Source organism: Hevea brasiliensis, chromosome 4 (genome assembly GCF_030052815.1).
Source record: "Hevea brasiliensis isolate MT/VB/25A 57/8 chromosome 4, ASM3005281v1, whole genome shotgun sequence".
Taxonomy (NCBI): domain Eukaryota; kingdom Viridiplantae; phylum Streptophyta; class Magnoliopsida; order Malpighiales; family Euphorbiaceae; genus Hevea; species Hevea brasiliensis.
The window spans coordinates 3,401,156-3,414,821 of record NC_079496.1 but is presented as its reverse complement, the minus strand read 5'-3'; the positions used below and the strand labels follow the sequence as shown (position 1 = coordinate 3,414,821).

The 13,666-nt window shown below is 29.0% G+C and overlaps 1 protein-coding gene across 1 annotated transcript; it reads left to right on the top strand.

Annotated features, from left to right (window-relative positions):
- Positions 1–8,642: 8,642 nt before the first annotated feature.
- LOC110640842 (adenylate isopentenyltransferase 5, chloroplastic) lies at positions 8,643–10,071 on the top strand. Its single transcript, XM_021792356.2, has 2 exons — positions 8,643–8,850; positions 8,977–10,071. The coding sequence occupies exon 2, from the start codon at positions 8,992–8,994 to the stop codon at positions 9,955–9,957; it is 966 nt and encodes a 321-aa protein (XP_021648048.2). The 5' UTR covers positions 8,643–8,850; positions 8,977–8,991; the 3' UTR covers positions 9,958–10,071.
- Positions 10,072–13,666: the final 3,595 nt, after the last annotated feature.

Here is a 13,666-nt window from a genome sequence, read left to right as displayed (position 1 = left end):
TGTGGTATGTTGGGAGTATTAAAACCAATGTACCTATTGTCCATGTAAAAGTCAATATTTTGTTGACTAATAAATTAAATAGTAATACCAAAACTTGAATTTCAAGAATTGTGAAACTTAAAAGTGTAATATGCCCTAGTATACCTAGCAAGAATGGTTTGGATAGATTGGCATGCCAATAGGGTTCTGTTAGCAATACTGCATATGGCTTCATGCCATTCTGTGTTTCATGGCCTCCCATGCCATTCTGTGATAAAATAGCCTTTGGCTATGGTAATTAAGTTATTATACTTGAATTATATTCTTGATGATTATTACAGCTTACTAGCTGTTCTGTTGCACACCGGGTGACACAATGTGACCGATGGTGTGATGGTCAGAGGTACTTAGTACCCAGTGCCAATTTACCCGTTTATCCAGTCCTGTCGACTAGTATGGGTTACTCGGGCAACGATAATGAATTTTTACAAAGTTTTAATCAATTTATACTGCAATAAATGCCAAAAATTAAGTCTACCTAAAATGTAAATATACATTCTGCATATTTATATTATTTTAGTTATTTTATTTTATATTGTCACCACTAAGCAGAATTGCTTAGCGCGTCGCTTTTGCCACGCGCAGGTACTGGAGACCTAGATGGGGAGTCCAGCAGACCTCATACTAGGTGAGCTTTCAGATCTGCACACAGAGTTCAGAGTCACCTTACATTGCAGTGCATTTGGTAGGACATTAGGCCACTTTTGATATTTTGATATTTTGTATTTTGTATTTTGTAAACTTTTGTAATGTATATTATAAATTCATGTATTTATACTTTTGATGTAATTATATATGAACTATGTTCAGTAATAAAAGTAAGCATTTCTCATTGAGTTGACTGTGATATGAATTGAATTTAATTTTGAGATACTGAAGTCAATTGAGAAATTGCTGAGAATATATTGGTGGTTGACTAAGAATAATGTGATGATTTTATTGGAAGTGTTTTTAATAGATCCAGAAGAACTGTTTTTCCAATTTACAGTCGGCACTTTGCCGGATTTTCTATAAAATTTACGAAAAAAATTAGATTAATAAAAAATTATAAATAAATAAGTAAAAAGGGTAAATTGAATTGAAATATGATTTGGTGTTCCGGCACACTGTGTGACATATCTTGCTCGGTTATACTATAGATGAGTAAGGGGTGTCATACAAATCAAGTTAATGAAAACGGGAGGTCCTATTAAGTTAAAAAGCATTTCAGCTATTGCTCTAATTGATTCTATTTGTCCAAATGTTTCTAGGAGACAAAAGAGAGTGCAAGCTTCTCGAAATCAATTTTGTTGCTACTGTTTAAGAAGACAATATCACATGGTAAATTTTGAATTCTATTGAGGAATTTTATTCAATATAAATTAATATTTCTATTATTTAGGAAAATATTTTTATTTTTTTTATGAAATTTTATCATTTTATGGCTACCCTTTCCAACAATATCTTCTTCAATGATCAAATCTGAGTTTTTTCATTGAAAGTGCAATGGACCTTACCACTGCACTCAATACTTATTAGTTATTGTTTAGAAAGTTTGTTAGGTCTATTATTTTTTAATTTATCTTATTTAGTATTTTTAATTAGATTTAAAATTCCTAATTTTATTAGGATGGTAAACTTTAGATATAAAGTTTCTATTATTATTATTAACTACAGATTTTGATATGATAATTATTTGAGTATAATATAATTGATAGAATTAATTCTCTTTTCCTTAAAGAGTTTAATTATTCCTTAGTTTGCGTTTGTTCCTTTGAGTGGTACATCATGAATCTATCTATTTCTATCGTAAGATAACCATTTTTGTACCATCTGATAAAGCTGGTCCTCTAGAGAACTCTTTACTAACTGTTGAAACTGCACAGACATGGTCAGAAACTGAGGATGGGTATCGGAGCTGTTTTGACAAGTAGTCCAATCCGTTGTTAAATTTAGTTGAAAGTGAAATTTAGTGCAACCAACATAAAAATTTCGTCACTTTTTATAATATGAAATCAAATGATATAACGTTGAATTGAGTTTACGTGTTTTTACTAAAATAATAGTGATAATTATAAATTAATATAGATTCAAGAATTTAATTATTTATTTACAAGTGTTGAATTTAGTAATAAGGTATATTGTACTTTTAAAAGGAAATTTTATATTAAATATTTAAAAAATACATTATTAAAATGAACAATCATGAATTCCAAATGAGTTAATTGAATCATATAATAATGAAGAATAATAACTGGTAAATTAAAAAAAAAATCCAACTATTTGACTTTTGTAGAGATTGGTAACTTCATCAACCAAAGTTGAGTGTGATTGGGTTGACTTTTTGATTTACTTGTTCAACTAAATTGCTTCAATTGACTTATTGACTCTAGTTAAAAGTGATTTAATTATTTTCTTATTGAATTAGAATTCGATAAACTTAATTAAATTTAATTCGAATACTCATTATTCTTTAAAAAAAATACTAAATTATTCATTCAATTCATATATTTTTTTTTATTTTCAATTATGTAAGATAGATAATATTTTGTATAATAATAATAATAATAGATTTTTTTTTAATATTTTAAAATCTTTAAAGGCATAAAATTAAAGTGATAAGATATCTCATATTAAGAGTATACTCAGTCGATCTAATAACAAAACAGAGAGTCAATCATGTGCAATTATTAATAAATTTGAAGTATCAAATTATTAATGATAAACACTATGATGCATAGTAAACTTTAGTAGTAGAAGTATCCCTAACGAACAAATGGAAAAATTAAAGTATAACGAGACTTACTTATTAGATATATGAGTCTTATATATTTGTATCTTGAGTTTACGATAAATCAGGATTAAATAAGAATTTTTCAATAAAGATTATGATTTAAATTCTGCTAACTCCACCTCTAAATCTAGTTTATAAAGGGAGATTTGTAAATTCATATATATAATATCTAATACCTATCTATAAAACCGATGTTGAACACATCAAATAATGATATTTCTCCTAATTTATAGATATGCACGCGTGATTTTACACTAGTTGCATACACCACTTCCTCACTTGTCTTCATATGGTTGTTGGGATCAGAAGCTGTATACAAATTCAACAAAGCCAGCAAACAAATTGTATTGAATATTTGAGTTTTTCATTGTTTGCTATTCTAGAAAAATTAATAAAAACATATATACGATCGCTCATTTAATCTTATGTAAATCATGTATAATTTAACTTTAATTGTATCGATCATTTTAAGAGATTCAGGTTTAAATCTTCATTCTCTTCATCTCCTTATCCAAAAAGCTTACCTAAACCATGACGAATAAGATATGACCGATTGACAGGAGTTGAAAAACTACATATAGCCTCTCAAATTCATTTTAGTCTTAAAAAAAAAAAAAAAAAAAAAAGAACACAGTGGAATTTTTCAAAGAATGAATTGAAACAAGTAGTGGGGTCAAGAGGAATCAAAAGCAGAGGTGGGCTCTAAAGAAGAAACGACCCTTTGAATTATATAAACTGTAGGGTTACGTTTCTTCAATTTATTATTATTATTATTAGGTTGCGAGTGTGTTTTATTTATAATGTGGTTATCATTTAGATTCTATGAAGAAAAGTATGCTATTATTAAACCCATTATTTGACTCGCTAATGATTGCTTCGAGTCTTTCTTTTGCCATGCGAAGTTGCAAACCCATCCATCGATTCTTGAAGTGATCATAACCACAAAATAAATGGAAATAATCAATCAAAATGATGGGTAATAAAATTAGTCTATGAAAATATGATTGTAAATACTAAAATATGAATTTTTTTTTTTTAAAAAAAAAAGGAATGATTAGAATATTATGGAAGATATATAATGAAGAAACTTTAGGAAGAGGGAATAAGAAAAAAGAAAAGATTATATGTTGTGGGTGTCCTTTTTATCAATGATTAATCTTAAGTGCTAGCTTCCTTTTGAATTTGATATTGGAAGTGACTTTTCTGCGCACGCTTGCTTGAAAATCCATCATAGTCACCGTAAAGCAAAATGAATTTGCAATATAATGTAATATATAAGATCTTCTAATCCATGCTTTGCTGACTTTAATTAATAATTACTTATCAAGGGCAGCTAGCTAAAGGCTCTGACAATATATTTTCTTGCACAATCTTAAGCATATTTTATTACTCAAGTTGGAGCCTATGCTTAGATAATGTAAAATAATGTCCCTTCCTAATCATTATTAAGACCCATTTGATTTGAGAGCAAAAATTTGAGGTTGTGGAGTGGAGAGAGTGATTTTAATTTCTACACTATTGAATGTGTAAAAGGACTGAAGATTTTTGAAAATCTATTATTGTATGAGAAACCACTTTCATATATATTTTTATATATATTGAACAAACTATATTGGTGTTTCCAAATATTCCAATATGAGAACTCCAACATCCACCATGGGCAAAAGCAGAGAATCATCACATCCCTAAAGAGGAAACTTAATTATTAATGCATTACATTAATTAGTCAGAAATTTAAAATGAGAAATAATACTTTATTATTGTAATTCCATAATACAATTATATTACTTACTTGATTTGAATGGATAGAAGTGAATGAATTGGCAGAGGCAATAGTCTATTAAGTGTGTGAAATGAGTGTATTCGGGCTTGGATCAATTTTTGCTAAAAGATTAGAACTAACCAATTAGTTAGTTAATTTTGACACTTCCCCTTAAATGTCAACATGATATCTAGTCGACACTTAAATCTTCAAATCCTTCCCCTAAAACCTGGATCCGACTTGCTTGATATATATAATTGACTTGAATTGAACAGGCGAAAGTGAATGAGTGGGTCGAGGTGGATGAGTGGACTGAGGAGAATCAGTGATGTGTCGACTTACTTGTGCTTAGACTAACTGTTGCTAAAAGGTTAGAACCAACCAATTAGTTAGTTGATCTTCCACCCTTATAAACCCTTAAACTTTTTTTTTCTTTTCAACATGAAACTCTTGACAAATTACTGGAAAATAAGACGTTGATAAGAACATTTATCTTATATGGTGTGTTTAGTGAGAGTTATTTGTTAAACGTGTATTTTATACAAATATTCTGTCATTATAGTAGTTGACTTTAAACTCTATTTACTCCATTTAAATGTGAATTATAAGATATAATTATTAATTACCTCAACTGTTGACATGCACACAGTTTGAGTTTCAATTGAAATTAGTTAGATCAAAATCAAAATTGAAATTAACTAATTAATTTTAAATTTATTTAAAATTTATCTTATTTTAAATAAAAATAAAATTTTTATTAAATTTAATTATATCGAAACGAATTGAAATAAATCAACTTGAATCAAATTAAATTAAATTAAATTAATATTGAAATTGAAATCGAAGAGAATCCTTTGATGTAGCCTTAGATCCTTAATTTTTTTATGATCGGAACCACCAATTTAACTTTGACTAAAAATCAAATCATATTAAAATCATTTTTTAAAATATGAAATTTTAAATTTAAATTTTCATTAAATTAAATAAAAAAAAATAATGTAAAGCACAAAATTCAAACCATACGGTATATGCATAATTGCGCTCATAGAAAGCAAATAGGTCAGAAGAGATTTAAGGAAAACCTCTCTCGTATCTCACTAGACTTTCTCTCACTAAAAACCCCCCCAATATAAAGATGGCTTCATGGAGGGATTGTTCCCTTGATGACAACCGCTCTCTCCCTCCCTTACTTACTCCTCTTTTCTTCTCACATCATTTTTCTTCTTTTTTGTATGGCATCTTTCATTTTCTTCTTTCTCTTTTTCCTTTTACTTTGTCTTCGTTCCTCTTGTTCTTTTAGTTTTCATATGGGTTTTATTCATCTTAGTGCGGGCATTGTTCTCTCTTTTGTTAGTTCCTCTCTAGTCTCTCTAGGGAGTTTTTTTTTTGTTTGTATTTGGGAAGAGAAAAAGGCTAGATTGGGTGAGCCTTGGACTGATCTACTCGACATCCAATCTATCTCCACGGAGAATAGCATTTTTTTGACATTAAAATAACTTAGACCACTAGCTTGCAGACCTTTTCAAAAGATTGATCCAGCCTATCTAGAGATTAACAAAATTTTTGTATATCCGCCTCCTTTTAGGACTCACAGGTGGTCTTCAATCTGTGTTCTCACCTAGTTTTAGGTGGCTCACTGATCATTAATCTGATGTCTTTTTTATTTTTTAAAGCTATGTAAACATAAAGTGTATTAAGAGTGTTAGAAATCAGTTTATTTGGATGTTTGAATATGTTTTAGTTAGATTTCTATTATTGTTCTCTCTTTGTTTTAATCGAATGAAATGGATTCTTTGTTAAAAGGAAAAGAATGGTTGAGATACCAAATCAAGTTCACATACAAAGAGTGATTGTCTCTTTTCATCCCTTATAAACAATAAGGTTTCATTTGGAATAAATCATTTGAAAGGAAAAAAATTCAAATAAATTGTCACACAATTATAATTAATTTTTTATTACTTTAAAAATGAACTTTTTAAAAGTTAAAAAGAATTAAATTATTTCATCTCAAATATGAAAACTAACAAAAAGAAATTAATTCATTTAAATTCTTGTAAAATTCTATATTTTAAAGAGAAATAAAAGGTCAAAAAGGGTGAATTAAAAAAAAAAAAAAAGAAGGGAAGTGACCGTGTGTTTATGTTACCGAGTAGGTTTAAAGTAGTGTCCGTAGGTCTAATATAGCAATTTCAATTCCAAAAGAAGGGAAGTGACCAATAAAAAAACAGAATAAAGAAAAATTAGAAAAGCAAAATGGAAGAAAAAGGAACCAAAAATTCTTGAATGTTTTAACTTTCATTTAATTTCCAAGGCATTCAATGATACCCATTACCGTCCTTAATATTGAATTATATCCAAGTGCTTATTTTCTCCATTCATGTGATTCCTCTTGTTGCTATACATAGAAAACTCTATTCAACCTTTCTTAATTATAATTAATTATATATACTAACATCATTAATTATGATAAAATTCACCCATAATAATTATATTAATCTATTAATTTATTGGTTTAAACTATTATTTATTTAGAATTATAAATAATATATTCTCAATGCGTGTAGAAAATGTGTTAAAGCTCATTAGATTTAACCCATGAAAAGAATCTAACTTCACTAAAAACTAATTGATTCCTTAAGTCCTCATGCACTTAATGCTAGGCTAATTAAACGTATGTGTACAAGTTTAAATTTAAGTACATGATAGATGTTCTTTATATATAGCAATAATATTATGAATTTATTTAATATAATTTTTTTAAAAAAATTGTGATATAATTAGTGCTTAATTAATTTAGTTTCATATGATTATTGAAATGATATATATTACACAGAATTAATTAAAAAATATATAATAAGTGTATAAATTTAAATATAAATATTTAATTTAATAATAATTTTTTTTTAAATACATATTTTTTGACATTCGAATTGAAAATAATATTTAAATAAAATCTTTTCAATAATAACAATTTCAAGATTTGAACTCTTAATCTTTTATAGATGAAATTCACTTGGGATCGACTCTATGCCATTGATTCTAACACATGAGATCGAATTTATAATAGCTACATCGTTCTGGACCATAGAAGCATTAAAGAGAGGAAAGGGGTAGGGATACATTATCTATGAAATATAATAACTCTCCCAACAAAAACTATATTCTCATGGAAGCCTACTGTTAGCTTGTCATTTCAACTTGAATATAAAAATTTTATTTTAGGTATCGAAGCCACTCAAAAGGAAATTCCTTTTGCCCACTGCACTGCTTTATTGAAAAGTGAAAGCAACTTCTCCACCCATATATATATATATATATATATATATATATATATATATATATATATATATATATATATATATATTGTTGTTAATGTGGGTACTATTTTTTTTTAAATTTTATATTTAACAAATATATATAACACATAACGTAAAACCAAGATTCAAGAAACACAATTAGTATTAATTACTATAAAAACAAATGAAGCTTCAAGGGAAGGAATGCTCTTTAAACTGAGCCAAACTACACCTCCTGCTTTGTAAATAGGTTTGTTTGTCTTGCCATATATAGTTAACCCAAAGGAAAATTCTGTATACACTGGGGTGTATATACATTCAATCAATAGAAAATTAATAAATTATTATTTTAAATAAATTTTATCATAATTTTATATAATATGATACATATAATTTGATTGAATGTATATATTCGAATGTAAGTAAGACTCACTTAATAAAATCAATTCAGTTTGTAGTATCTATCAAGAAGCTCCATAGATTTCATAAAAATTGATATGGGTGTTTGCCAGCAATCTAATAAAAAAGCAAATTGTTGTATTAGATAAATAATTTTGAATTAATTTTAATTAAGTGCAGGCCCATGGGAAAGCTGACTATAAATACCAGCACCAGAGTAGGACTCAAGTGATATATATCAACTAATGTCATAAATCATAATAATCATCCCCTCCACAAAAAAGTCCTAATACATATTATACAAAGTGCTAACTTATCATACATCTTTTTCATATGATGCCTCTTAGTAATATATATATATATATATATATATAAATACCCTCATTTGTTGCTTAACACAGGAAGCCAAATAGCTTTGCTTTTGCATACACATATCCCCCATTTCTTCCCAACTTCTCTCATCTCTTTCTCTCACACTTTTCTTTTCTTCTCCCTCTGCTGCTCACGCAAAAAGAGAAGCTTGTACAAGTACAACCCATTTCATTTCATTCTCCTCTGCGACGATTCGCTGCATATTAAAGGTATATTTATATATATATATATATGGATTTGTGGTCCAGTGTACAATTATGTCGAGCATACTAATTAATTAAATTAATATTTATATTTAGAGTAAATTATGAGTTAATTATTTATAATTTTGACAGGTAATTAAGTGAATAATGAATATGAGGTTTTCGGCTTCGGTCCAAAAGCAAATACAGCCCCTTGTGAATTTACAAAGAGCCATAAATATGGAGCCTTTCTTTCGCCGAAAAGATAAGGTTGTGTTCGTTGTAGGCCCAACCGGCACTGGTAAATCAAGATTGGCTATTGACCTCGCAACTCGTATCCCAGCGGAGGTCGTTAATTGCGACAAAATGCAAGTCTATAAAGGCCTCGATATAGTCACTAATAAGGTGACTCAAGAGGAGTGTCGCGGTGTGCCTCATCATTTGATAGGTGTAGTAGTAGACCCTAATGCCAATTTCACTTGCGATGACTTTCGCTATCATGCCTCCGATGCCGTCCAATCCATTGTCGCTCGTGATCGCTTACCAATCATTGCTGGCGGTTCTAATTCTTTCATTGAGGCTTTAGCGAATGAGGATCCTGATTTTCGATTGAGGTATGAATGCTGCTTCTTTTGGGTGGATGTATCGTTGCCTGTGCTGCATTCATTTGTAGCTGAACGAGTCCATCGAATGGTGAAAGCTGGATTGGTTAACGAGGTGAGAAACATATTTGATCCAAACAAAACTAACTATTCACAAGGAATAAGACGAGCAATTGGAGTCCCTGAATTGGATCATTATTTCCGAAGTGAATCAATAGTGGATGCCAAAACTCGAGCCAAGCTCCTGGACGTAGCTATTGCAAAAATTACAGAGAACACATGTATTCTAGCGTGCCGTCAATTGCAAAAAATCCATCGGCTTTATAGTCGATGGAGTTGGAATATGCATCGCATCGACGCTACAGAAGTATTTTTAAAAAGCGGAGAAGAAGCTGAAGAAGCATGGGAGAAGCTTGTGGCGGGTCCTAGTTCCATGATCGTGGAGCGATTCGTTTACGATGAAGATCGTATGGCTGCCATTGTACCATCACCCATTCCTATTCCCGCCATGGCAGCCGCTGTAACTCGATAGAACTGTCTGTCTTCATTTGTGTTTCCTTGGCGAGACAATTTTGGTGTTTGTAAGTATGTATTATAGGAAAATAAAATAAAAATTATTAAAAAAAAAAGAATAAAGAATTTACAGCGTGATGTATTTTAAAAGGAAGTTTGTTGCTGTGGGGGAGACCGTCACCGGTACCGTTACCGTTTTACTTGGCCAATAAAAAGTTTTACCGTTGAAGGCGAAAATAATAATAATAAAAGACTGCCGTACAAATTGCAACCGGAGCTTACTCGTCCGTACTAACGTGTGGTGCACCTGCACTAATGATGATGCAGTTGGCTTTTTTTGCGGGACCCATGTTTGTGATTTGCAGCTGTATTTTTTTTTTTTTCTTTCCCACCACGATAGCTACATGGTATATATACGATGGAGATTGGAATATCTGAAGGTGAGTGAACCTCTTTTTTTTTTTTTTTTGTTCCTCTATCTTATGCATTAACCCCACTTGATTAATCACAACCGTTGAAAACCCTCATTGTGGGACCAGAGACCCCATGATTTGATGGGGATATGTAATGTGGTGTGATTGAATTTGATGTTTGGGGGGATATGTGAGCGGTTGTGATTGAAGATTATAAACAAGCTGATTGCTCAAAGGTAACATGCAAATGGGAATCTTAAAAAAGGACAAAAGGTAAAAACGACAATTTAATTTGGTGTGACCCATTGAGGAATTGTCGTTTTCAGGCAACAATTAATGTTTCCAACTGAAGAATAATGGTGGGCTTTATACCCACTCACCACCCTCCATAATAAAAAGGTATATGTGAAATTGTGGACCCATATGGCCAAAGGAAATAAAAATTAAAAAAAAAAAGATAAATTTTGTTTTGAAGCTTGTCATTGAGGAAAAATTAGCATAACAAGTGTCTAAATCAGGTTTTTCCATTTTTTATTTGTCTCCTATCGATACTTCAATTTAAAAAAAATATATATATACTTTAATTGATGACTCTAATAATACCAGTCTAAATCAAGTCTAAATCAGCTTTTTGTAAAGGAAGAAGCTTAATCTTGGCTTTGCACCTTATGTCCAAAAAGTAGACTGAGACTCCGATTTCTAAAGCTTCTTGGCCTTTGGGTATCCATATCGTCTTTGTTTTTTGGCCAACAAAGGGAACTCCTTGGCATCTCTTGCATTCCATATTTCATGGTGTAAGTAATGCCACAAAAAGTTTAATTTTCTTATAATTAGCAAATCTTATTCAAACATCCCATTATTAGAAATTTAAGAAAAGTTTAGCATGTCCAGTCTATAATAGAGAAAATAGTCTCTAAATTAATAACTATATATATATATATATATATATTAAGGAAAAGAATTGTGATCAATATAAGAGGTAGGATGTTAGGAATATGTAGGTTGAGAAGTTAGAAAACTATAAGGCTTTGGTAAAAAGTTAAACAAATAAGAGTTAAATATTATTTTTATAAATTAATTTTAATTATTAATTTAATTTTTTAATAATAATATTTAGCCCACTAAGAGAGTATAAATACTAATTAGGTTAAAAGTTAACATTGTTTTTGTAAGTATTCAAATAATATTAATGAGAAAATAAAAGTTATAAAATAATAATTATCCTTTGTTAATTGCGCGCTACTACATAATAGATTTAAGGCAACAATAAAAAATCACTGTTATATATGCTTAAACTGTAGCCATAAGTCAATGATAACGGTTTGAGAAACATTACATTTGTTTCAATTGCCATCACATAAAGCAGTTATTTGATTATGTTTTTGCAACGGATAAAAATCACTATCTTGAATAAGTGTAAATCATTATTTGAATAATTTTCATAGTAATTTTATTAATTTTTTATATATAATTTATTAATTTATTTGCAACGATTTTAAACTGTTATAAAATCATTGTCTTATACGTATAAAGGTAATAATTTTATAACTACTGCTAAGAAATCATTGCCTTAAATATGCAGAAGTGTCATAATAATTCTAATTAGAAAAGTATAGAAGTTGCTCACTAGTTTAATGATTTGTTTAGTATTATTGTTAAAACTGAGTTTTAAAAAAGCATTTGTTTAAATATATTAGTTAGAGAATAATTAAAAATAATTTAAAATTAAATCTAATAAGTTTTAATTATTAAAATACTAAAATAGTAAAATAATTTTTTTTTATTCTAATTATATTTTTTTAAAAATTTTTTCCTTGAAAATTAACTTTCCCTAAACCTTGATTAATCTTAGATGTTACAAAGGGACAATCTATTTAAGTGCATGCTTAGTTATTTTTTACGACTTTGAACCCTGCGGATGTGGTCAATATCTTGAAAGCAACATGCACACATGGAACAGCTTGCAAATTAATTAAGAATCGATAATTCGATGAATAAGGCCTAAACCCTTCACTATGCTACTCCATTAGAATAAGAATACCAACCTAAATATTGGTAGGTTGAGTTGCTATCCAAAGCTACATTATCAGTATCGAAGAAAAGCTTGATTAGCTGATATCACCACAGGACTGCCACTAATTAATAGATTATTACTTAATCAAGCTGATTATATTATCACAGCTAGCGGCCTGCAATTAATTTAAACTTCATTTCATCAGCATTTTGAGGTTGAGGGTGATTCATGATTGAGACTACAAGAGGGTAAACTTTAAGGTTCAAGACACACGAAGACACATCCATAGGTAGCCATTAGTTAGTACCATGGATATCCAATTGTCCTTTTTACGAGATGACAATATAAAGATCAATCATTCCACTATCAAACCTTATCTTTTGAAAATCAAATGTTTGGATCGATACAAAAGAAACCAGCAGTGTCATCCAAGTATATATCTCACCTCCTCTCCTTTCCTTCCTTACCACTTGTGAACTCGAAGTTTTTTCTTTTTGATAAGCCTTATGGACTGGAAGTGTGTCCTTATAATTGAGGATATTTGGTGCATGCACGGTGTGATGATAGTTGGGTCACGTCAGTAACCCAAAATTTTGACTTGCATAGACATATTTACGTGCCATCAATCATATCACAGTCTCTTCCTCAATGAATTCAGTAGTGCATGCCAATATATTCTGTGAGTATTGCGGCTTCATTCATTAATTGGCTTTCTTCTTAATCATATACATGTACTGTTTTATCATGATCTTGATCAAACTTTGTTTATATAGCTTGCTATCAGTGTTTGAGAATAATATTGTGGTAATTAAGGACGAGATTCTCGATCTTGCTAAATGTTTCAGATTACTGAAGAAGGATAACAAGAGATCAATAAAACCCAATATTCAATTTTATAGTAAAATTCAATTTATTTATTAATAAATTTCATGATAAAAATTATCTATAAATAAATTTCTTTGTTTTATATATTTTATATTAAATGTAAAATTCATTTCAAATGAAATGAATTTTATATTTAGAATAAATAAAATAAAATAATTTATAATAAAATGTTAATTTTGTTATTTGAAATATATATATTTTTAAATTTAAAATTTATTTGTAAATTTTTTCAATTTTAATGGAATTTAATTTAGTTATGACAAATTTTATGGCGTTGATTATTAATAATTTCAAATAAATTTTTATTTAAATTAAATACTAAAATTTTAAATTTATAAATAAATTTTATAGAATTTTATATAATTCATTTATACCAAGCATTACCTAAGATATTCAACTTAATTAAGTGCTTCTCA